This window comes from Phodopus roborovskii, unplaced genomic scaffold, assembly GCF_943737965.1.
Source record: "Phodopus roborovskii unplaced genomic scaffold, PHOROB, whole genome shotgun sequence".
Lineage (NCBI taxonomy): Eukaryota > Metazoa > Chordata > Mammalia > Rodentia > Cricetidae > Phodopus > Phodopus roborovskii.
The window spans coordinates 22,720,235-22,733,153 of NW_026126409.1; the positions used below are offsets into that span (position 1 = coordinate 22,720,235).

The 12,919-nt window shown below is 34.9% G+C and overlaps 1 protein-coding gene across 1 annotated transcript in view; it reads left to right on the forward strand.

Moving 5' to 3' along the window:
• Potea (POTE ankyrin domain family member A) overlaps positions 1-12,919 on the forward strand; it is a 143,923-nt gene that overhangs the window by 22,242 nt on the left and 108,762 nt on the right. Inside the window, exons 13-16 of the mRNA XM_051182086.1 lie at positions 2,610-2,703; positions 4,260-4,333; positions 7,556-7,643; positions 9,783-9,811. Coding sequence (XP_051038043.1) covers positions 2,610-2,703; positions 4,260-4,333; positions 7,556-7,643; positions 9,783-9,811 — 285 coding nt within the window. The remainder of the gene's footprint in view (positions 1-2,609; positions 2,704-4,259; positions 4,334-7,555; positions 7,644-9,782; positions 9,812-12,919) is intronic.

A 12,919-nucleotide genomic window follows, 5' to 3' on the forward strand; every position in this document is an offset into this window, starting at 1 on the left:
CCAGACATTAAATTTTAAAAAATGAATTCAGATTGATATTGGCCATTTTTTATAAAACTTTTTTTTCCCTTGAAGAAGTTGCAGTCACAGCTTCTGCATGCTAGGGTAACTCATAGGGAGCTGGAAAAAAGGACTGGAGACGCTCCTCCCAGGCCACACAAATAAGTCTGATTACCTCTCAGTTGTCAGTAATTATAGAAAATCAAGAAGTTTCATAATTTTGACTCATCTAGTCTCAAAGTCTGTTAACAACTAACAACTTCCAGTACTTAGGAATCAATGCATTGTCATTTTAAATAAGAGCCTTTACCATGAGAAGTACAAAGCCACCTGTCACTCCCAAGCACAGTTTCTCTGTACATTTTCTAGATACCTAAGAAATCATCTCTGAGATTTCACAACGATTTACTGTATTCTGTAGTTATTCCTTAAACCATGCAGTGTGCTACCCAGGTGTTCTTAGATGTGTGGTCACCCACTAGGTTCTGGTAGACTTTCTAGGAACTACACTTTGAGTAAACAGACCCTTCTTCATCACCTAGCATTTAACAGTTGTTTAGAGCTCCATGGCTGGGGTGATATGCCCAATTTCACTCTTCATGCTGGGATTTGGTTTGTCTTAGACTTGCACAGTCTTGTGCATGCTGGAGTTCATAAGTGCAGTTGTCCTCGTGGTATCCAGAAGACACTGTTTCCTTGTAGTCAGCCACTACTTCTGTAATGATCCTTGAGCCTTGGATACGGAGGTATGGTAGTGTATACATATACTCTATTTACCAGTGAGTATTTTGCAATCTCTGGAATTTGGCCAGTTGTGAATCTCTGTGTTAATCACTTGTATTTATCTCTTGGATGAGAGTTAAGAGATGCATTGATATTTAAATGTATCAACAAGTCATTAGAAGTTAGTTTGATTACTATGTCTATTTAGCAACATAATAACTCTAGGTTCTTTCTAGGGCCTGTGGTTTATCTAGCCATGGATTCTGCCTGGTGGTTTTAATATTGCTTTGCAACATTAAAACTTTGGTGAATGAGTCAGTTTTTGTTCTAGTACTATGCTGTTTTTATTATTATAGTTTGAGGCAGAACTTGAAACCTGGGACAGTATTGTCTCCCACTCTTTGTTGTTTAAGATTGTTTTGTCTATTCTTGGTGTTTTGTATTTACATATGAAATTTAAATTTTATTTTTCGATTTTCTGAATAGTTGTGTTGGAATACAAACAGGGATTGTGTTCAATTTACAGATTGCTTTTGGTAAGACAGTCATTTCACAACATTAATCCTACCAATCCATGAGCATGGCATCTTCTTCAATTTATTTTTAAGTAATTTGAAGTTTTCATTGTACAAATCTTTTGCTTCATCAGTTAAATTGATTCATATATGTGTATACATGTTGCTGTGAATGGCACCATTTTCTTGACTAATTGTTTTATTTTTGAAATTATAATTACAAATTTCCCCCTTCCCTTCTTTTCCTTCAAGACCTCCTATATATCTCCTTCTTACTTCTTTTCAAGTTTATATCCTTTTTTTAAATTTCTTTTTCCGTTTGTCATGTATAGGAAGACTGTTGATTTAGTTTTGTATTCTGGTACTTCTCAGAATGTATTTATCAGCAGTAGGAGTTTTCTTGTGGAGCCTTTGGGTCCTTTTAGGTATAAACATCACATCAACTGCAAGTAAAGAGACATACCCTTTTAAATGTACATTTTAAATTGTGTTTAGGAGGCCTTATGTGAGTTAATAACATTTATATCATTTCCACCCCTCCTTCTACCCCAACCAGCTCATCCTGTGCCCACTCATACTTCCTCTCATTTCATGCCCCTTCTTTAAATTTTGTTGTTATATTTACACACATTCGTGTACATGTATATGGACATACATACACTCACAGTCTTATTATCCTGTTCTTACTAAGGCTTACTATGCTTTTTGTGATTTCTTCATTATGCTATTACATCTGATATTTTCATTCTATTGTTTAAATATAACATAAATAGAAATTTTCTAACTTACCACTCATTTAAGCATTTTTTCTACCAGTAAACATTTTATATAAAACATGTATGATTTAAGAATTGTTCACATGTACCAAACAACTTGTTTAGTTGTCATGCCAAGCACGACAAGGCTAGGAATTCTTTTTACAGAAAAATGTCTTCTTCTGTCTCTAAGACAGTTTTTGTTATTGTAGGAGTATTCTAAATGTTAAATGTTGTACTATAGCAAGTGTTTTTATTTTTCAACAAAATTTGTCTAAATATGTATATTTTAGAATTCTCCTTTTTGTAGGAAATACAAAGTAGAGTTAGCTATTTAGAAGTTAATTCTTATTAGAATATGCAGACCAGTCATTATTGGGTACACACATTTGTTTCTCCTGACCTTCCATGATCTGTTTATATGTTCAGCAAACATATGACAGAAAGGGATTAAATTAATATAAATAACATATACAACATCCCCCATTAAGTCTTTTACTGTACAGCTTACTCTTTATTTTCTGGTTTAATTGCTTTTGGAGCTGGAAAGTCAGACATCTTCGAGGGCAGCAAGGAGATATTTATATAACTTATTGACATTTATTTTTTAAAACAGAGTGTCTTGGAGCATCTTCCGCAGATGAGTGTTGGCCATTTACCTGATGCAGGATATGAAATGGGAAAAATTAATACAAACAGACAAGAGAAAGGTAGGAATTGCATTTTACTAAAAAGAGCTACGTGGCAGCTTAAGACTGTGTTTGATAGATGTCATTTGCTCTGTAATGGCACCCATCTCTACATGCAACATCACATACCCATACAATTGCTTCACAGACACTATTCCCGTAATTTACCCAGAAGTCAATACCCTACTATGATGTTACTGTTTGATGAGTTTAGCAGATTAAAGAATCAGTTCATTCAAAACAAACAGCAACCCAAGCACCTTCACTATAGTAAGATGTGCACCAGAAAAATGGCAAACACAAGCAACTTAAACATCATTCATTTTATAGTTTTCTCAAATGACAAGTCTATTTTTCCAATGATGCAAACCTATTTATAAATTATTTCGTTTAGCAAAATTTGGTTGACATCGCACACTGATAAATTTATTCCTAGAAACATTCCACCAGTTATGGTCTGAATAGTGTTCATCTTGCCCCTGTAACTTCTTATGAAAATTCTACCTCCATTTATGCATGTATTGTGCACATTCATCCTCCAATCAAGTTGATGACTTGTCTTATTGAAAATGTTAGATGCTAACATTTTGAAATGAAAGTGTCCAGAAAAGTCTTTTCATGACATGTGTCCCACCTTGCATCCTTAGACATCCTTCAGTCTTCCATTTCCTGTGAAATTACTAGACAGCTGGTAGTATGATTTCTCACAGTCTGCTTTTAGATAGATTCCTATTAAACACAGTACTTCTCTCGTTTCTTCCTTTCATGTGCTTGTACTTTCTTTACTGATGTCTGACTAATCTCATATTTTAAGTATCAAACAGGTATTATGTTCAGAAAAAGCTCTCCATATACCCATTATTTATATTCCTTTATATAGGGTATCAGCACCTAATAAGAATACAATAAATACTATTGAGTAAAATCAAATAAAGGCTGTTTACACTGGAATGACTTAAAAGATAGTTCCCTCCAGGGTAGATGAAAAGGAATAAACATGTAAGTAAACAATTTGCAGGTCTGATGGTAAAGATAAAGTTGAAAAAAAATCAATAAAATAATCAGACCCAAGAAAAGACTTATGTATTTATGTGGGAAGAGTCAGAACTCAGTACTTTATATGACAAACTAAGTATGAAAACATGAAACAAAACTATAAGAATAGTGGACAGAAATTAAGTTGAATATAAGGGACAAGGTGGCAGAGACAAAGGTGTGAAGAATGATGGAAATTTTGTTTAGAAAATAGTGGGTTATTTAAAAGCTAATAGTATGAAAAACTCACATGTGTTTTATTTATTTCTGTGATATTTTTAAGTTGAATGTGTGGGTGAATCACAAAAATGCTTTTTACATCTAGAATTGTTCAGACTCTAGTTGCTCCAAATACTGAAGGTGAATGGAAGCAACACTTTAAGAACTGCTTATTTAGCTAATTGTTAAGCTGCATACAAATTAATTGGGAAAATCCAAAATGCAATTCTTATGAACACAAATTTTAAGGTACTTCCATCTATTTCTATAAAGACTATTGTTTTATGTACAGTGTACTAATATTGTTTAAATATATTTAATAGTAGAGCCAGACTTAGAAGTAACATCAGAGGAAGATCACAATGAACTGGATGACAGGAGAAATATCCAGTCATTGGTATGTAAATATAAATTGAGTTTCTGGTATAAAAGTTTTTGTTGTTCAAGAATGTTGCATGAACCAGGTGGTGGTGGTGCATACCTTTAATCCCAGAACTTGGGAGGCAGAGGCAGGTGTAGCTATGTGAGTTCAAGGCTAGCCTGGTCTACTGAGTGAGTTCCATGTCAACCAGTCCTGTTACAAAGGGAAACCCTGTCTTGAAACATAAAACCAACAAATGTTGCATGGATGGACTAAAGGAAATTATAGTTCAGACAAAGAAGAATTGATGGCTTATAATTTAATACTTAGTGTCTTAAAGAATATTTTGCCATCTTATAGAACATACGGCTAACATTTATCCTTAGACAAACAATTTTCCCTGTGTTTATCAACCCTATAAGCAGCATATAACAAATACTGTCCATATATATTTTTTATCTAGTAAGAACCACAACGTTTACTCTTAAGTTTGTGTCTGTGTAAGTATTAGCAATGTAGTAGTAATAAGTCCATCATGAAGTTGCTTTGGTCCTGGTGTTTCATGACAACAACAGTCACTCTAACCAAGACAATACTGAATAATTCTTGTTATTGAGGATCAGCTAGGTATTTAAACACCAAATGTCCTAGGTGTCCTATTTTCCAATGAGAATAGATAAAGAATACCCAGCAAGCTCTTTTAAATCACTACATAAGAATCAAATGAGAAAAATAACAATTTACACAGCATTTGAAGGGGTTTGTAGTTTGTAGTTTGGGTAGGGTTGAGGGCAGCGGTGCAATTTTAAGTTTTGGGAAGATTTTTCTGTGTGAGTAGTAACTTCTAATGAAATGGTAGAGATAAGAGCAATCAAATGAGATCTAATCAAGATGACTATCTGGGCAGGAGGAGCATGTATCATATCTTTTCTTTAGTTGGCTTTTACCTTCCATAACCAGGAAGCAGGGCATGGGATAATCTTCACAATAATCCCTTTACTCTTGTAGAACATATGTAGAGATGTGCAACTAAGGGAGTTGTGCATTCAGTCCCTTAAAACTCAGCATCATTGTGTTGGAAGTTCTCCTTCATTGCAAAAGGCTGTATAGCAGTATGTAGCATTTGTACAACATTGTTTAGCCATTCTATAGAGAATTTTGTTTTGCAAATTTGTTCTTTAAGTGTTTTAAAATTAGCATATAGAGTAAGAGGTTTCATTATGGTGTTTTCATATGTAGCTCAGGCTGATCTCTCACTCACTCTCACCTCAGATCATACCCTCCCATCCTCAATAGTCCCCCTGTTTGCTTTCTCATATATTCTATTACCTTTCCCATGTCCTTTCCGTAAAGCTCCGCCCCATCCTGAGGTCCTCTTCCTAGCTTCATAAACTTTGCCTATACCCTTGCAGAATACTCAGGTCTAATTATTAGATGCCAAGATTTGCTTATGAAAGCATATCTGACATTTGTCTTTTTTGAGTATGGGTCTCCTCACTTAACATAATAACTTTCAAATAAATTTATTTTCTTGCAAACTTCATGACTTTCTTTTCTTTATGGTTGAATGAAATTCATTTTTGTATTTATACGGCGTTTTCATTGATTGGTTTCTCTCCACTTCTCCCTCTGTGAGAGCTGAATTTTCACCTTCAGTTTAGGTTTCTAGCAATATAAACTGCCTTGCTGTCTGGATTTTGTGGTGATGGAAGACTGGAGTTCTTGGATATGCTTCCTTTGGTGAGATGTGCCTCAGCATGAGCATATTGGTGTATTTTGGGGTGCACTTGGGCTTCTTTGTAGAGAAAGCCTTAGCTAGCTAGTTTTATTCCTGTTTTCTATACTTTGCTCATTTCTCTGCTGGTAGCTTTTTCATCACTTTGTCCATCCTGTCTCATTGTTGTGGCTTCCAATGTGCCATCTTGCATCTGCTCCCCAATTTGTCATTTTAAAACCATTTTCTCCAGTCAATAAGCAATTATAACAACAACAGAACTACCACCAAAACACAGACTTTTACCCTTAATTTAAGAAATTTCATCTTATGTACAGTTCTGATTGTGCTAACAATCCTTTGTGACACATGCTATGTCTGATTGTAAAACACCTGCTGCCATTTTTTTTTATTTAGAAACAATCATGCTACATATCAATTCCCCGTTCCCTCTCCCTCCCACCTTCCCATGTCCTCTACCAACCCCCACATCATTTAGGGGAGGGCCTAGGCCTTCCTTTGTGTATCTGGGCTGAAATAGCATCCCTCCATAGGGAATGGACTCCCAAAGTCCATTTGTGCACTAGGGATACATACTAGTTCCACTGTTAGAGCACCCATAGACTGCCCAGGCCTCCTAACTGGTACCCACATTCAGAAGGTTTGGTTCAGTTCAATGCTGGTTCCCCTGCTTTGAGACTGGGGTACCTGTGCTCTCACTAGGTGAGGTCAGATGGTTCTATAGGTTTCTCCAATGTGATCTTGACTTCTTTTGCTCATCTCTTCTCTCTCTCTACAACTGGATTCCCAAGGTGTATGGCTCAGTGCTTAGCTGTGGGTATTTGCTTCTGCTTCTATCAGCTACTGGATGATCATCACAGGCGGCCTCTCCACTCCTGCCTAGATTCTTACTTGGGCTCATCTTTGTGGATCTCTGAACATTTCCCTAGTGCCAGATTTCTCTTTAGACCTATACTGGCTCTCTCTATTAAGGTAACTCTTTTCTTGCTCTCCTCTATTCCCCCTGTCTCAGTCTTTCTGATCCCTCTTGTTCTCCTCCCCGCTTCTCTTCTCCCCTTCTCCCCCTCTACCCCTGTGCTCCCAATTGCCTGAAGAAGGGAAAGGGACAAGAACTCCTGCTACCATCTTAAGTACCCTGGATATTCAATGTTGTGTTATATCAAGTGCATTTATGAGAAGTTGTTTAACTATGTATTTTTTGAAAAAATTCTCTATTTTTGTGGAGAATGCAGACTTTGATATACAAAACTAAATTCCTGACTAAAATATATAACGAATCTGTTATTGTCTACTTTATGTTCTTTTGGCCTTCCATGCTGCTTACATAGTCAATGACCACATGAAGATAAAAGTTAGAATGGATTGGAAGAGCATGTATAAGGTTCTGCTTCTAAATATTTTAGTTTTTCATAGTGCTTCTTTTTATTCAACTGTATGTGATTTTTAAAATATGAAATTTGGCACCTTCATGAAATGGATTGGGTAGACTTTGCACAACTCATGATCTCTACTTATTATAACAGAGAATCTATGAGGATGTTCCAAATATATCTGGCAATGCTTCTGTGGCAGCAGATTCAAGAAGAGAAAAGACAAGTGGACAAGCAACAGGTAGGAAGTACATTTTATGAAAAAGACATTTGGTGTGATGCTTGTTTATGACAGGAGGCTGAAGTTTTAATGACAGTTTGAGAGTATCACTAAGGATGATGATGAATTGTGAATTATATTATATTTCTAGGTTCCTACTACCAATGATATGCTAATAAGTTATAAAGAGGTGAGAAACATGGGGAATGAGAAAAATAGTGACGATAGGGTATAAGTAAAGCATGTCAGGTGTATGAAGTAAAGGATTAGTATATGAAGCAAAGGGTCAGTGTCCTAGTTTTCCTCTGGTCTGTGATGAAGATAAATGCCTAGAGGCATGAAGGACAATGTTCACATTGAGAGTACCCTCCCATGTAATTCTGGGTTGTGCCAAGTTAATAATTAAATTGAGAAAATAAAAAAGTTGTGCAACAAAGAAAACTAATGTATTTAACTTGGGAGGAACATGTGACTTGAGTGCCTAGAATTCAAGATTATCTAAAACTAGAACAAAGTATCCCACTTTTCCTGCATTTTTCATTGGTGAGAACCCATCAAGGATTTAAATACTTGGGTTTTCAAACCTACATCTTATTACCAAAGGACAATGTAACTATAACAGTTGACCCACTGTAAATGTTTATATTTTTGTCCATTTGTAAGCACCACCACTTCAGCAGGTTGTGCTCTGTAAGTGAAAATTCAAAGATTGGAAATAAGAAACTCATGGGATTAGATTAAAAGTCCATTATAAAGTTTGTGACTGCTTATATGATCTCAGTTGGGGTGATGACAGTGTAAATTCTTAGAGTAGGTTCCAAATAGATAAGTATTTGGGACAGAACTGTGTTGACCACCACTTGTCAAACTTTGATGAATCATCTATTTTGGCCTTGCTAAAGATACACTCTGATGAGTCATAAATGGGTTTTGCATTTGTGATTAGTTTTCAGTTGGTGCAGATGCTGCAGGAAGTCACAGTGTATGATGAGTAGTGAGGACAGAAACTTAGATTAAATCTGTAGAGATAATTATTGTGGAAAGCATAATAGGCCCAAAATAAGGTGTGTATTTTGCCGTTACTTATGAGTTTGTTCTTATCCAGAAATAAACAAATATGTATGGAAACTGAATAATTCTACATGATTCTTAGGATAGTAAGTCAGTGGGGGGGGACTCTATATGGTTATAAAATACAATTCTTTAGTTATTAGATATTCTTGCTAAACAAAGATGAAAGAAGTAGTCATAATAATCAATGAACTAGCATAAAATTGAAATAAGACACACAGGTGCTTTGTTAAGAAAGATGGTCTAGATAAGAGAGAAATTGTCTAGAAGGCATAAAAGTACATGCTGAGGAGACTTCAAAGGACTCAATTTCGATGCTATCAGACTGTTTTCATTTAAATCTTATTACACTGTTGTGTGCCTGCATACATTATTGGAATCAGAATGGTGTTAACCACCTGGAGGTGGTATTAACCAAGCAGAAATCATGGAGAAACATGGAGAAACATACTGCTTACTGCCTTGTTCCTCATGACCTGTTCAGTTTGCTTTCTTATACAACCCAGGACTATCTGCCCAAGGGTAGCACCATCCACAGTGGGCTAGGACCTCCCACACCAGTCACCAATTAAGAAAATTCACAACAGGCATGACCACAACCCAATCTTATGGAGGCAATTCAGCTATTTAGGTTCCCTCTTCCCTGGTGACTCTAGTTTATATTGACAAAACAAAACAAAAAACAAACAAAAAGACAAACAAATCCCAACAAGCATGGCTCAGAAGTCTTTTACATTATATACTGTTCTATTCTACAATAGTTGTTTAGTTGATAAGAACTCAGGGTCATCATTTGCTCCTCTGATTAGGGATCCCTTTCCCTGCTATATTCATTGCATAATAATCTCATTTTAAAAATCTGGGCAAGTTTAATTAAAACTGGATTTAACTTTTTCTTCAGTGTATTTTTTTTGTGTATGTTACGATCCCAACTAGACACAAAAGCAAAATAAGCAAATTCAAAACCTGAAAAGCACAAATGTAAACATCATTTACAAAGGAGGCCAGAGGGGTTGAGTTTCATTCTAATTCTGCATGAATCCACAGTTGATTATTTATCACCATTGACTATCTCTTCGGCTTTTTTAGAATCTTTGAAGGAATATCGACTCTTGATGGTAATAGCTTTTATGTTTTCATTTTGAATAATTTACATCACACTAAGTGATATATATAGTTAATGTTCAATTGTTCCTTCAAGCCCTTTTCAGGATATCAATGGAATGAATGATTCTGTTCTAGATAAAACAGCAGAGATGAAGGAAGTACGGATTATACAATCATGTACATTTTGCACTACCAGTCAGTTAATCTGGAAAGACGTACTCTAAATATTACAAATCCATATGGATTTTCAGACTTCTCATTCCTATTCCCACCTTCCAAGATTGGATGAGATTGCAGGAATTGTTCTAAATAACACAGTGTTATTGTTGGCATAGATTTTACAGAAGACATTTACAAGTTGAAGAGACTGGTTTGGAGAAGCCACTTGAATTAATTGTTTCTACATTTTTATGTCTCAACATACTCATGGGTTCCTTCAGCATCAGATAATGTTCTCAGAAAATGACAAAGTTAACAAAAGCATTTTACACAGAGTAGGCTGTTCATTTTTTTATCCCTTCATACCCTTTGTCAGTTAATGAGCAACATCTAACTCTCCATGGAACAATGCTTGTAAGTCTATTCACTTAATACAATTTGTTCTTTACCAGGAACTGGTAATTTTATAACTCAAAATTGTCAGGAAACTTCTACTCAGTCTGGGGCTGCTTCAGCTTAAATTTACACTGTTGCCTTCTGCTAAGTCATTTCCACCCACTTACTCAAGGCTCCCTCACACTGCTATAGTAGGGTGCTCCATGCCCATATCAAATGATAACACAGACCAATTTGAAAAATATCAGTGTTCAAGTCTCTTGTAATTACATGTGTTTTCCTAATATAACTTCCACCCAAATCTCTGCATTGAGCCGTTCTTTGTTTACTCACTTCTCTGATGTTTATAGTGATGATGATGTTATCCACTCACCATGTTGCTACACCAGCTCATTCCCCACTTTCAGTATGCCACTCTTTTGCTGTTTGTTGTTCCAGTGTCTGCATAAATCATTCTTTAACTGTGAGATCAGGCATTAGGTAAAATAAATCCACTCAGCTCTTTTAACTTACAGTTTTCAGGATCATGATAATTAATTGTTCAATATAGTAATTATTGCTGTTCATGAAAAAATAATGAACAAGAACACCAATGTATCCCAGGAGCAAAATGAATCGACATATAAAGAAATAATTTACAATGGAAATGATAAAGATACAAAGGAAAAATGAGCAAAAGTACCAAGGGGAATGCCATGGGAAACAAATGTAAGAGACAGCCTATGACACTGAGCATTTAGCCTGGGGGAATAGTGTAGTTAACTGCACCTCAGAGCAACTAAAAATCAGTGTCGTCTATAACCAGTCAGGTTTACTTGACATAAGTTCTGTAATTATGCCAAATAAGTAATCCAAGAGGAAAATGCACAATAGATTATGAATTGTGACTCAATGAAGAAAAGTGTATGGGGTTACTGTAAATGTTTCCATATATATTTTCAATTTGGTTCCAATGGTGAGTTCATTGGCATTTAGTGGAGTGATTGTTACTGACTCTTTGAGATGTGTGTATGTTGTGTACATGATACACTTGACTGTTATCTAACTAATGCACAAAAGCTTTTGATAGTTAAATAAGTCAGCAGTTACCCTGTTGAAGAGTAAATCAATTTGAAGATTCTAATTGGAAAATTAGAAGTCTAATTAGTGTTATTATTAATGTTTAATTTTTCTGCATGTAGAATAATTATGATCATATTATTTAAATGTTTTCTTGGTTTATTTTAATTGCATATATGGACTTGTCAGGAGGACCAGATATAAAATTGACATCAGAGGAAGAACCAGATAGTCATAGTGACTTTGAAAAGAATCCATCACTGGTATTTAAGTATTTAAATTTGAATTACAAACTGATGTTTCTCATTGTAAAATAATGTAAAATGTGTCAGAGAAAGTTACCTTTCAAACTGGTCTAGAGTCAATAGATCATGACTTAATATTTAATTTTAGCACCATTTACTAACAGAATACAGAATTTTTTTATAATTTAAAAGTAACAGATAACCCTAATCCTTGGATATCTATGAAAAAAAATTCATTTTAATGTTGTCTTCCATTTTTATAGCCTACTTGCTTACTTAAAGACTATATTAAATTTGAGACTTATAACTAAGCACTTTAAAGTTTGAATGATTTCAAGGGATCACCCCAAAATTTGATGTATTAGAAAGGGCTATTATTCCTAGTAACTAAAAAATTGAGGTTTCCTATGACTAGTTAGTACTATCAATGTGTAAGTTTTACACATTTGGTTCACAGTAGTATCTCTGTTGTGGGAGACAACACAGGTATACACAGTTGTTTCACTGCCTATAAAGAGAAGGTATTTTCCGTTATGAACAGTGGTGCTATTCTCTACACAGTAACCTTTAAACTTATCATATTTCAATAAAGGGAGTCAGAAACTATACTAAACATGTATCCAGTGACTTTGCTGGATACTATGATGTATCATGGCTAAAGAATGCAAAATGTTTATGAGTTTCATGTCAGTGTTTAGATTTTTAGTTTGGAGAAAAGTATTGAAAAGCATATGCCATTTGAGTATATTAGTGTTTCAGGCCTCACAGCAGAAACTTTACTTGTATCACCTTGAATAATTTCAATTACTGATTATCAGCTAAGAACTTGGCAATTGGGCTCTCAACATATAAAATTATGACAAAGCAAAAATAGAACCAGTAAACATTAACTTCATATAATGAATACCTTTGATGTCAAGATAGAGAAGATTGATGTATTCAGATGTGATGGCGCATTCTGGTAGGCTATCCTGAAGAGGCAGGGGTGGGAAAAGATTGATGTGTCTTATTTAAATTTATGATTGGAATGACAGTGTGAACAGAAACAAGAGCTCAGAGAATACATTTTCAAGATAAAAAAAAAAAACCTCTTATGAAGGGACTGTTTTTTTTTTATTTCTTTCTTGATATCTTCACCATTTGAAGGCTACTAATTTTTGTATGTTAAATTTGAATCCTAGGACTTTTGTTAATGTGTTTATCAGCTTTAGGAGATTTGTTTGATGGCTCTATATATCATTTTTTGAAATATGTTTTTAA